Below are 11,720 nucleotides of genomic sequence, written 5' to 3'. Positions count from 1 at the left end.
TTCTTCTGACTCCAGGAAAAGCAATCCCTGTACAGGTTCAGTGTTAAGCTGTCTAAGATGATGGGTTACATAAAGAAGCTAAGTGGCAAGGGCTTGGGACTTAGGTCCTTGCAAAATGTGAACCTTTGTATGTTCACTTTTAATTTAGAAAAGGTCACTATCTTTTTTTGTTACTTCTGTTTCTTCAATATTTTCACCGTCCAAGTGAAAAATAGCTTTCATTTTGGTTTTAAAGTAGTTTATAAACAATTGGTATAGTGTTGGCCAGAACTAGGTTCATGTTTTGATTATTATTAATAACTTATTTTAGGGCTCTAATCAGGAAAGACTTGTGCCTAGAAAGTAGAATTTAAATATCCCATAAATCCTCAAGAAAAATAAACTGTGGCTTGCACCTTTCTATAAGTCAATCTTCCATACACAGATTAATTTGAAGGTCCATACGTGAAAAATAAAGACCTATATGTGAAAAATAAAACACTTTCATAGGTTTTAAAAATCATAAACATGCTTTAAAAATGTTTATTACTCCATTTAAATACAATGTTCATTTACATACTTTTATATAACTGTTTTTGGTTAAAAAATTGCATATACATACAAAATAACAATGAGAGATACCACAGAAATAAAGGGCCCCGTCACAACAAATATTTTTGTTGTTAATTATGTAAGTTAAATTGAAGAACAGGTCCCTTTGAAAAGTGGAAATTCTTTTAAGATTAAGAATTTGGTTACCCCTAATAGAAAGTAATTTAAAGTGCCCAAATAATAAAGTGCCAGCCAGTTCTAAGACTATGAAATAAACCTGTTATCCTCTCAGAGGGAATTGTTTGAAATGAATATTGGCTAGTGTCAATGGATTTACCAAGTGTTTTTCTTAAAAAAGAATGGTTCCCAAATTATTACATATGTAATTGACAGTGATACTCCAGCTATGGGAAGGCATTGAACAGTTTGGGTCAAACTTAGAAGATTAGGTAAGCAGCTATTTTGCCCAGCATAGTTAGTTCCATGAGCAAATCAAAGAATAAGTCATGTAGTTGTCCCCAGGGTCTTGGTATGAGTTGTAGAATTCTATATTCTGAAAGTAGGGTTTTTAAGTAATAATGTAATAACATAAATAATGTAGAGTGTGCAGGGTCACAAATTTAGGAAAAATATGAGTAGAAGCATTAAAGCAAAGCAAAGTATGAAACAAGTAGCCAGTGATGTGGTTTAAAACATCAACACAAACAAAACAATAAACATTTTTACTTGAATTGAACATTGTATTTATATCAATTATACAAACTTCAAGGTATCCACAAAGATAAAGTAGAAAAAAATAGGAGACTATCTTTTAGATATAAGGACCTCACCCTTATTCCATGTCTTCTCATCATAGTTTTAAAGGAGTTTTCTTTTAGATGAACTTGTATGAGATGCACTGTTTTCATCAGTAACAAAGAGAATTCACACCCTAATGAAGGGCTTTATTAGTGAATATTCATTTGACAATTCACAAGCATATATAATAGTGCACTTAAAACAAATCTAAGAAAAAGCTATTACATGGGAAACTGCCCAAATACTTTTACTCTACCCTCCAGAATCTCCAGACAATAAGCAAACAACATTCCTGTCTTAAGCAATAATTTAAAGTGAATTTTACCTTCAGTTGGATAGCAAAGCAAAAATAATCACTTTGTAAAATTTAGTATGAGTACTTCAATTAAGTACTTTATAGTTTTCTTTTAATTAATCCATCAAACTAATTAGGGTATATTGAAAATATAATACTGTATTTTAAATAGTTCTTTAAAATGTACTTTCACTGGTAACTATTTACATATGTTTAAATTAAAAATAAGACATATAAACATTCCTTCATATACACATGAGCTATTTCAAAGAGTGGAGGTGCCCTTTTCAATGTAAACATTTTTAAAGACATATTTACAAGAGAAGAATTTCTCCATTCAAAGACAAAACTTTCTGACATTCTTCTTATTCAACAGATGTTCTTCTCATCTTCTCAGCTAATTCTTTCCTCACTTCAATGTGTTTTTCTAAATTTTGCACTTCATGTGGAAGATTGATGTCCCAAATAGACAAGCAAGATTGTATCTCTAGAAGAAGAAAAATAATTAAATCATATTTCAAAGATCATTTTTATTCCTTTTGTTAATTTATATTTAGTTGATCTGGACAAATACACACACACACACACACACACATATATATATACAGCTATAACTAATGTGCTGAATTATTGCCATTTATAAAAACAAATATATTAATAATATATTATAGAAACTACTAAATTTCAAAAGGGTGTGGAATTTTGTAATCTATTATTTCATTTACTGAAAGAAATAGAACTATTTTAAACACTGACACATTAGATCTCATGGTAATAGGTAGGTTGTAATATAAAATAATCACATTTAGTTTAAATTTGAGCTAGTTCTCATTTTATAGGGGCTGTACTTCATCTGAAAAAATAAATATTTAGCACTCTAAATAACTAAAAACTTTGAAAATTTATGTCTAAATTATTAACATAATAAACTACCAATTCAAATTGCTGAAAGTATTATATGCAATATTTACTGTAGATCTATAAAGCACGATGCTATTATTATTTATGTCATTGCACTCTGTGTGTGCTCTTCATTGTTACCTTTTTGTTGTGGTGTATCTTCGGTACTTTTCCGCTTGTACCCCAAAACCAGCATGACATTCTTAAGGCTTCCTTTACCAAGACAAAATATAAGAGTTTTCTGTTAAAATGATATATTAAACTGGAAGGAAAAAAGTACAATTGTCCATATTTTAAGACAGAAATACCTTGAACTGAATTTACAATTTTGTTTTCTTGGAGATAACTTCAATTATATTGAATTAAAAAAACTCTCCAAGAAGCCAGTCATTTTTAAAAGAAAATCCAAAATACTCCTTGCTTCAATTATTAATCATATGAATCTGAGAAAACAGCTTTACCTTTCTATAAAATAGGTTTAATATTTATACATTGCTGTTCTCCAAAGCTATACTATAAAATCAGATAATGTGTATGGAAGTGCTTTGGATATTGTAAGGTACAAATATGGGGCATTTGATGGACAGTGGGATGGATGGACAGATATACTGACACTGTCACAATATCACATTTTTTTCTTGAGTCATTCACTAATCTATTTGACAAATTTTCATCGAAAGTCTTGTATTTCTGAGCCCTAAGCTAGGTCCTGGGAATAAAGGTACGAACAAAAACATGCAGACTCAACTCATACAGAGTTTATAGTCTAATGAAGATACTGACATTACTGGGGAAAAGTCATAATTATGGTCAGTGCTACGCAAGTGATGTCAGGAAAGCCAAAGAGGTAATTGTGACTTAATTGGTTTGGGCTTCTCTGATTAATTAAACCAGAGGGTAGACCAAATTAACTAAGCAAACAAGGTTAACTAAGCAAAGAAGTAACTGCCCATGCACATGCAAACGCCTTAGGTGGATGAGCACAGCAATGCAGAACGGATGCTCAAAGACCACTAAGCTCTTGGAGGAATGTGCTAAATGATGGAGTCTAGAGAGGTTAGTGAAGTGAGGTCAGGCAGCACCTTGTAGAGTATATTTAAATTTACCTTTACTTTAAAATCAATCAGAACCCACTGACATATCACCATAATTTCAGTTGTAACCAGCCATTTGGGTCCCAAAGAACATATAAATTAAACTTGAAAATGTAACTATGTTGGTAGAATAAGACTAGGGAGACAACCCTCTTGAGACCTACTACTATGTATAGACATATATCCTGACATTAGCAATTATTAAATTGTAGCCTCCTTCTTTGCAACTCCAACATGCATGAAAGAAAAGTGTGTGAGGAGGCAGGAGAAACACTTGTTCCTTCTTAATATATTCATATATTCATGGCCAAACATTTTAACACTGATTTGCTAAAGTTGCACAAACTCTACACTTGCAGAACATTGTGATCAACTTTCTATATGTGGTAACTGTTTTCTAAATCAAATTATCAATGAAAAACACTAATATATTTTCATGGAAAAGACACTAATATATAATTCACATGCAACCGTGATTTCTTCAGTTTTAAATGGAAAAGCAAGAGAATGAATAGACATAAAATCTTGAAGAAAATATCATAACTTGTCAATATTTGTAGATTGTGGAGTTCAGCATATATTGCTACAAGACTAAATAGTTTTTAAAGAATGAAAATCCAAATAGCATTCTTTGAAAAGAGTGTGAAGCTTAGACTATGGCCAAAATAAACATTTATTTTAACCTCTGTAATAAGAAAGCAAAATATACTCAATACCCAAATTGATTGCTCAGCTCTTGTCACCTGCTTCTCTCATGGGACTGAGAGCATCTATTCCTCCCCTTTTTCAAATGACTCTGCACAAAATTTATCCCATTGCTATGTTTTGTTATGCAAACTTCTATGACATTGGAATAGAAACTATAATTTTTTTAGAAAGGCATATTTTTATAGTCTAAGAGAATATGAAAAACCTCTAAAGGGAAGAAACTTACCTAATTGTGCGATCACCATGACTCTAACACAATCGCAAAAGTTGTTAATTATACGTATAATTCGACGAGTTGAAAGATCAAGGAGTAAAATATGGCCTCCTCCAGTTCCTATCCAGAGAGCAGTGTTCTTCTGAAGGCAGAGAGCCTTCACTCTCCCAGAGTAAGACATCTTGTGCTTTGAGTCTTTGTTTATTTTTACCATTACCTCCCTAGAACCACAAAGAAAGTATGTATTAATAATTTTGTCAACGATTAAGAGATACAACATGCTGGCCTATGCATATTTCCATATATTAACATTTTAAATTATGAACACATGACAATGCAGTCATTCATTGGTCCCAGGACCTGCACCCCACTGCAGTTAGCAAAATCACAAATATTCAAGCTCCTTATGTAAAACAACATAACATTTGCATATAACTTGCTACATACTTTAAATTATCTCTAAATTACTTATAACACTTAGTCCTATATAACAGGGGGAAAAAAGACTGTATGTTCAGTACAGATGCAACCATCATAAGCCATTTTGTTGTTGTTTTGACAATACTAGGGTTTGAATTCAGGGCTTCACACTTGCTAGGCAGTGAATGCAAAACCTGAGTAAATGGATGGCTGTATATATTATGTATCATTAAAACTATACAAAACTAATTTTGCTAAATATAGAATTGAAAAGCACATTTCACTATTTGAAACATAAGTTCTCAAAAATGACACAATAGCCCCTCAGATTTAAAACAGTCTGGAATGAATAAGATGGGCACTACTTTTATAATAACTATCTAACCCAGTAAAATCAAAATAAATTTGCCAAAAATAAATTTTAAAAGAGTTAGTTTCAAAGGCTTCTTAAGAAGTCTCAAAGTTACAAAGGAAAATAAAATTTTAATCATTTATATGAAAAAACTATCAAGACATACCACTGAATTTTTCCCCCTGAGCCAATGAATAGTTTAATTCATGACAAAAATATGGTGTCCAGAAAGAAATGATAACTGATAATTTTGAACTTCAGGAACTAGGGCACTCTTTACCAAGCAGAACTATTAGCCCCTGTGAACTTAAGCCTCCTCAGAACCCAGAGGAAAAACTGTAAAGATGACTTTAAGAAAGTAAACTGAAATCTCATTTTATGGATATAAGTGTAATCTAATGTTTTCTCCAGAGCATAACAAATGTATACAGTAAAGTCAAAATAAAACAACAATATTAAGTGACTAGGAATAGGTTTGGGAATGGTCCTCTTACTTAGCACTGGTTATAAGGATGTGTTTGATGTATTGTCTTTCCCGGGTTGCCTCAGACCTACACTCGTTCTGTGTCTTGATCCTCTCTTAGTTAATGCATTGATCAATTCAGAGGGCTTTCACCTGTATTTTTTCTATTATTTTATTAATTTTACTTTTAGAGGGAAAACTCCTGGGGCTCATAATTTAATTATAAGTAGTAATATCTGACACTGTGATGTGATTAAATGTACAACCAGCAATAAACCCAGGATGGTCATCTTTAATAATGACTATTTTTCATTAGAAAATCTCCTTTATCATGTCATGGGGAAATCACATGTATTATGCTCCTATTTTATTTTCCTAAATGAAATTTGCAGGATAGCAAAAGATGGTTCTGTCTAGTATGAACAAATTTGTTTCTGTACCTTCTTTAAAAAAAATATTCTATTAGGAAGCAGAAAAAAACCAAAAATAAGCCACAGTTCCTTTCTCTGTGTAACCGAAGTATAAAGACAGCTCTTAAAGGCATAAAATAACCAGTGAATTTACTTTAAAAAGTGCACACAGTCTATTAGTTCACAGAGTTTTTCAGTTTTCTTATCCCACACTTCCACCACAGGGCTATTTTTCTTAGCAACATAGAGAGCCGTGTCTACTGCCACTGCTATGATGTTGGAATCACTGAAAGCCGCATAAGAAAACCTAGAGAGAAAAAAGAAGTCAAAAAGGCACATAATACAGCCTTATATTAGCTCTTAAGGCATGGACAAAGTTAGCACTATTTTGAAAAACAACAAGCTAGACTATTTGCAATTATTTCACATTCTTTTCTAACCATTCTGAATTGAATATGTAACTTATCTAGATTACTTACTTTTGGTTAGTTTTTTGGTTTCCCCTGATTATAGAAAAAGATTATAACAGTGTTTATTTCTGGGTTTAGTTTTGATTTAATTCTATCTGGTTCTTTATAAAATTTTATACTATATCTTAGCTTCTAAATGAAATATCTTTATATCTGCAACAAAATCCTTGTTATAATGAATGTTTGAAAATGTTAAGGGTTAGCCATTTACATCTACAGTTACAGAACAAGATGCTGCAAGAAATTTTAGTGTCAGAGTCTTCAAATGGTAAAGCAAGGGTTCTCTTTGCATCAAGAAAAGTCAATAAAGTTATGAGGGCAAAATCCACATCATCCAAAACATAAATAAAAAGTACATTGGTTGAAATTTACCCCCTCGATAATAAAAGAAAATGACAAGCATTTTTAGGTTTTTCTCCTCCAACCTAAGACATTTGCACTGAACATATTTCACAGATTGGACCATGGGCAACATCTGTACTGCAAGCTCTCGTTAGCCTTTCAGGCTTAAGCTGAATGTCAGCTCCTCTGGAATTCTTCCCTGACTTATTGAAGTAGACCAACCAACCACACTCCCTCTCCCTCATTGGGGTAGTTGTAACTTTTGTTCTTTATTAGACATCAATTTTGACTTATTAAAATAGACTCATTACTCACTCACTACTAGATTGTAAGTATAATTTCTTAAGTATACCCATGTCTTCTCTATAAAGCCATAATCCAGTAATGAGTTATCATAAGACAGTAACTCAGATACACCAGGCAGTCTAAGTGGGTGAAAGAGGATGAAATGCAAAGAATGAACTAACAGTGTGAATGAATACCCAGAAATAATTAAGAGTTCAAGCTGCAATTGAATCAGACAATGTGAAAATGCCACAGGAATGTAACAATTATGAATATACCCTCTGGTAGGGTTTGTTTCCTCCACTTTTTATTCTACTCTGCTAGAGAGGAAAAAAAATTCACATTTTGAGTAATTTCTTCTGGGGTGCTTGCTATATTTGATTGGAGACAGTTCTAATTACCACAAAATTTTATACAGAGTTTTAAAATTCATACAACATTTTTATGCAGTATCTTGTTTGATCCTTAACAATAAAGGGCTGAGGATATAGCTCAGTGCTATAATGTTTACAAAATGCTAATTAATTTTCTCCAGGCCACATGACTACCACATTGTAGACTCAAGTCTCAAAATAAGTATTTCAGAGTCTTCTGGAGCCAAAAGCAGGCACATTTCACTACCCAATATGGCTCTCAATTAGTGTGTGTTGACACTGATTAGAAAGTAATAATGATGAGGCAGCCTGTGATTAGTGAGATGATGTCTGTTTAGTGAGGAAGAGACCAAGGCAATAGGAGACAAGAAAATATTTGAGTGTTTATGAAACTGGCTCATAATCTCTTTGGGAGATAAACAACTTTGAGAGCCTGGTATTTACGAATGTTCTCCAGTAAAGCATCTATACTGCAAAGCCTATGTGCAAATTTTAAGGGGATAATTGATACCCATGATCCCCCAAAAGCTCTATGAAATAAAAACATTGGCGGGCTCTCTTTTTAAAGGTTTTTAGGCTAATATAGTGGGGTGAAAAGTGGAAATTACAGAATGAAAATAAGGTCATTTATATATTTACCACATGCTACTAAATAAATGTGTGAATAACACAAAAATTAAAAACCCTCACTCACTGGGACATATATACAGTATATCTTTACCCTCATTATTCTTTAAAATCACCTGAGAACTGATGAGAGAAAGGGGGAGGTGAGGGAGAGAGAGAAGGGAGGGAGGAAGGGAAGAAGGAAGACAGGAGAGGAGCAGAGGGGAGGAGAGGTTGGGGAGGAAAAGAGAGAAGAGAAAGAAGGGAAGCTAAGGGAGAGGAGGGGAGGGGAGGGGAGCAGAGAAGAGAGAAATCCATAAAGCTGAAGCATGGGCCCATCCTAGACTTGACTAGTCTGATTAATTGGCCTGAGGTAGGGCCCAAGCATGAGCTTAATTTCAGATATTTGTTTATAATGCACAGCTGATGTTGAAAACCAGTAGGTTTAGTGGTATTAAGAAGCTACTGTTTAAAATGTAATTACAAAAACATGATAACTATTGTGAAGGAAAACACCCCATGTAATGGAGGTACAAATACAAGGGACCTGACCCACACCATTGTGACCAGGGATAGTCACAAAGAGGAAGTGGTATTTGAACTGAAAAAGACAAATAGTCATGGAGACAAAAAGAAAACCATATTCCAAGGGTGGAAGTGAAAAGGAGCGGAACAGAGACACTTTCAGATTGGCTAAAGCATAGAAGGCAAAGAAGTTGCAGATATGAATGTAGAGAAGTAGGAAAGTACTAATTCATGAAGGGTTTGATAGGCTATCTATAGGAATTTTGGTTTTGTATAAAGTACAACAGGATTCAACTGAGAATTTTCAGCAGGAGAGTGGCATCAGATTGATGTTCATTTTAAGGGCTCCTTCTGTCTGCAATGTTGAGAATGGATTGAAAGAAGTAAGTATGATCACAGGTTGAGATCTGAATAAAAAGATGCTGTCATTAACATGGCCATAGATGATGGAGGATAATCTGGCTCACAGCAGCAGCAGAGGGAACAATGAGAAGTAAAGGATTGGAGAGGTAATTACAAGAATCAAGTGAACAGTGGGAGCCAAAGGGTAGAGGATTCAAAGACAACTCCCAAGGTCCAACTTAGGAAACTAGGTGCATATGGGAAACTAGCATACTCTCTGAGGCAGGGATTTGTGAGCTGCAGCTAATAACAAACGTAAAAATAGTTAACATTTATTGAGAGTTTACTAGGTACTGAGCATTATGTTAACCACTGCATATTAATTTTCTTATTTAACCTTCTAAGCATCCCTTTGAAGTAGAATATATCACAATCTTCAAGGAAGGACTGAATGTTTGAAAGGTTGTTTCCCAAATTCACAAAACCAATAAATGGCAAAGCCAACATTGGAACCATATTTATGCTTTTGTCCACCATCCTACACTGCTTATCACCAAGGAACACAATTTAAAAAAAGGACTAACCAAATTGATTAAAATATAATTTAAAAATTAGAACAATAAATTGGAATGAGATTTATATTTAATTTGTTCTTATTTGCAACTGGTATCACTAACTTCGTTGTAATTTTGATAGATTATCAAATCTAGAAATGACATTATTCCTGCAGTTGCACTCTGTTTTCTACAATCAATATTTAATGGCATTATACAAAACCCATGGATTTAGTAAAATACTGAGTAGATTGCCTTCTAACTCCATATGTGTAATTTGAAACAGAGATAATGGAATTGTTAAAAGTTTAGATCATTAAATACTACATATTTTCTCCCAAAAATGATTGGGCTAGATGATATTTTAATGCTCCTAGTGGAATTTTCTAAGTTTTCTATAACAAATGATGTTTAATTTTATAATAGAAACATACATTATATAGTTTAAAAGAAATTCAGAATGGATTATCAATGGTTTTATTGACATGATTATGGATAATAAACACAATTAAATGATAAGTTAGTTGTATAGAAAGAAAATAACTTACAGCTGATTTGTTTTTGTCTCAATGCGTTTCTGGATGATGAAGTCATTTGAAAATGAGAAAACCTTCGTGCCGCATCCACCCCATATGATGTGTTTTTCAGTTGCGTTCACGGATTCTGTCAAACACATTAGTGGAGTGCTCACATCTCCTATGCTCAGTATCTTCAAAGGTGCAGCTCCTTTACACTTTACCAAAAAGAGAAAACACACTCAGAAGATTGAGTGTTGTGTGCAATCAAACACTATAAAATGTTAGCTTTCTAGAACCACTTTCCCTTTTAAATCATTACAGATATTAACATTAAAATTCAGAAGGTAACATACATGTACAGGAAAGCAATGTAAGTCAACTCCCTGTATAGCTATCCTTATCTCAACTAGCAAAAACACTTGGTCCTTCCTATTATTGCTTATACTCTCTCTTCAACAAAATTAGAGATAAGGGCAAAACAGCATCTGCTTGGAAGCAAGGGGGTAGGGGGGGAGCGGGAGGGGATGGAGGGAAAGGGAGGGGTAGGGGGGAAGGGGGAGAAATGACCCAAACATTGTATGCACATATGAATAAAAGAAAAAATAAATTAAAAAAGTAAATAAAATTCAGATATACTGTTCACCATTTCTAGAAAAATAGGGTTCAATTAAGGGGTATTCAAAATGTAATCCTAACCAATCTCTTCATGCAAAAATTATACAAGAAGTAATCTAGTGATTAGACTCTACTTCTATGTCTGTCTTTAGATAAGAGCTTTTCTTTCATCAAGAAGTATGAATGGGTAGGGAGTTGAATAGATGGAACCACAGATGAATGGATGGATGTAGGAATAACTGCTTCAATGTCTAGATAAGAATGGGAAGAACAGAAAGTTAGATGATTTCTTCAGTGCTAAAGAAAAAGTTAATGGCATGTCAGATCTTCTCTCTCGTGTGTGTGTGTGTGTGTGTGTGTGTGTGTGTGTGTGTGTGTGTTGTTGGGGATTAAACTCAGAGCCTCCTACAGGCTAAGCACACACTCTACAGAGCTATGACCCCAGCTGCAAGCCAGATTTCAAATGTAAACATCTTTGGTTTTTTCTACCATGTATTTATAAGGAATTATCTGTTCCATGAATGCAAATTGAAATATTTCCATAATTAAAATTACAAATTAAATTTCATTTATCATATTATACTTAATGCATTCATATAAAATATTGTATCACCAGCAAATGTTTTCCAAGGACATATATTTTATGAAGCAATAAAAAGATAAAAAGCATAATTTATGATATGTGTTATCCGGGAGCTTATTAATTACATAGAAAAGGGATGAGATATATAAAACAAAGGATTTAAAATAAAATTTTATTAGAATGTATTTAACATTTACCTTAACCATCTTATCTTCAAAAATGGCTAAATTACCATCAGCAGTTCCCACCAAAAGAAAATTTTTTTGCTTGCTAAAAGGAAAAAAAATTGTTACAAAAAAGAACATTTACCTTGACTGAGAC

The 11,720-nt window shown here is 33.2% G+C and overlaps 1 protein-coding gene across 6 annotated transcripts in view; it reads right to left on the bottom strand.

The window, feature by feature from the left end:
* Positions 1–506: 506 nt before the first annotated feature.
* Lrrk2 (leucine rich repeat kinase 2) overlaps positions 507–11,720 on the bottom strand; it is a 135,961-nt gene continuing 124,747 nt past the window's right edge. For all 6 annotated transcript variants that reach the window (XM_074083131.1, XM_020186217.2, XM_074083132.1 and 3 more), the window contains 6 exons: positions 11,597–11,669; positions 10,232–10,416; positions 6,340–6,492; positions 4,553–4,761; positions 2,666–2,737; positions 507–2,111 (listed from right to left, as the gene is read on the bottom strand). In XM_074083131.1, the coding sequence (XP_073939232.1) occupies positions 1,990–2,111; positions 2,666–2,737; positions 4,553–4,761; positions 6,340–6,492; positions 10,232–10,416; positions 11,597–11,669 (814 nt within the window). In that variant the 3' untranslated portion in view covers positions 507–1,989. The remainder of the gene's footprint in view (positions 2,112–2,665; positions 2,738–4,552; positions 4,762–6,339; positions 6,493–10,231; positions 10,417–11,596; positions 11,670–11,720) is intronic.

This window comes from Castor canadensis, chromosome 8, assembly GCF_047511655.1.
Source record: "Castor canadensis chromosome 8, mCasCan1.hap1v2, whole genome shotgun sequence".
Lineage (NCBI taxonomy): Eukaryota > Metazoa > Chordata > Mammalia > Rodentia > Castoridae > Castor > Castor canadensis.
Note: the sequence above shows the minus strand (reverse complement) of the source record. Positions and strands in the feature narration are given on the sequence as shown.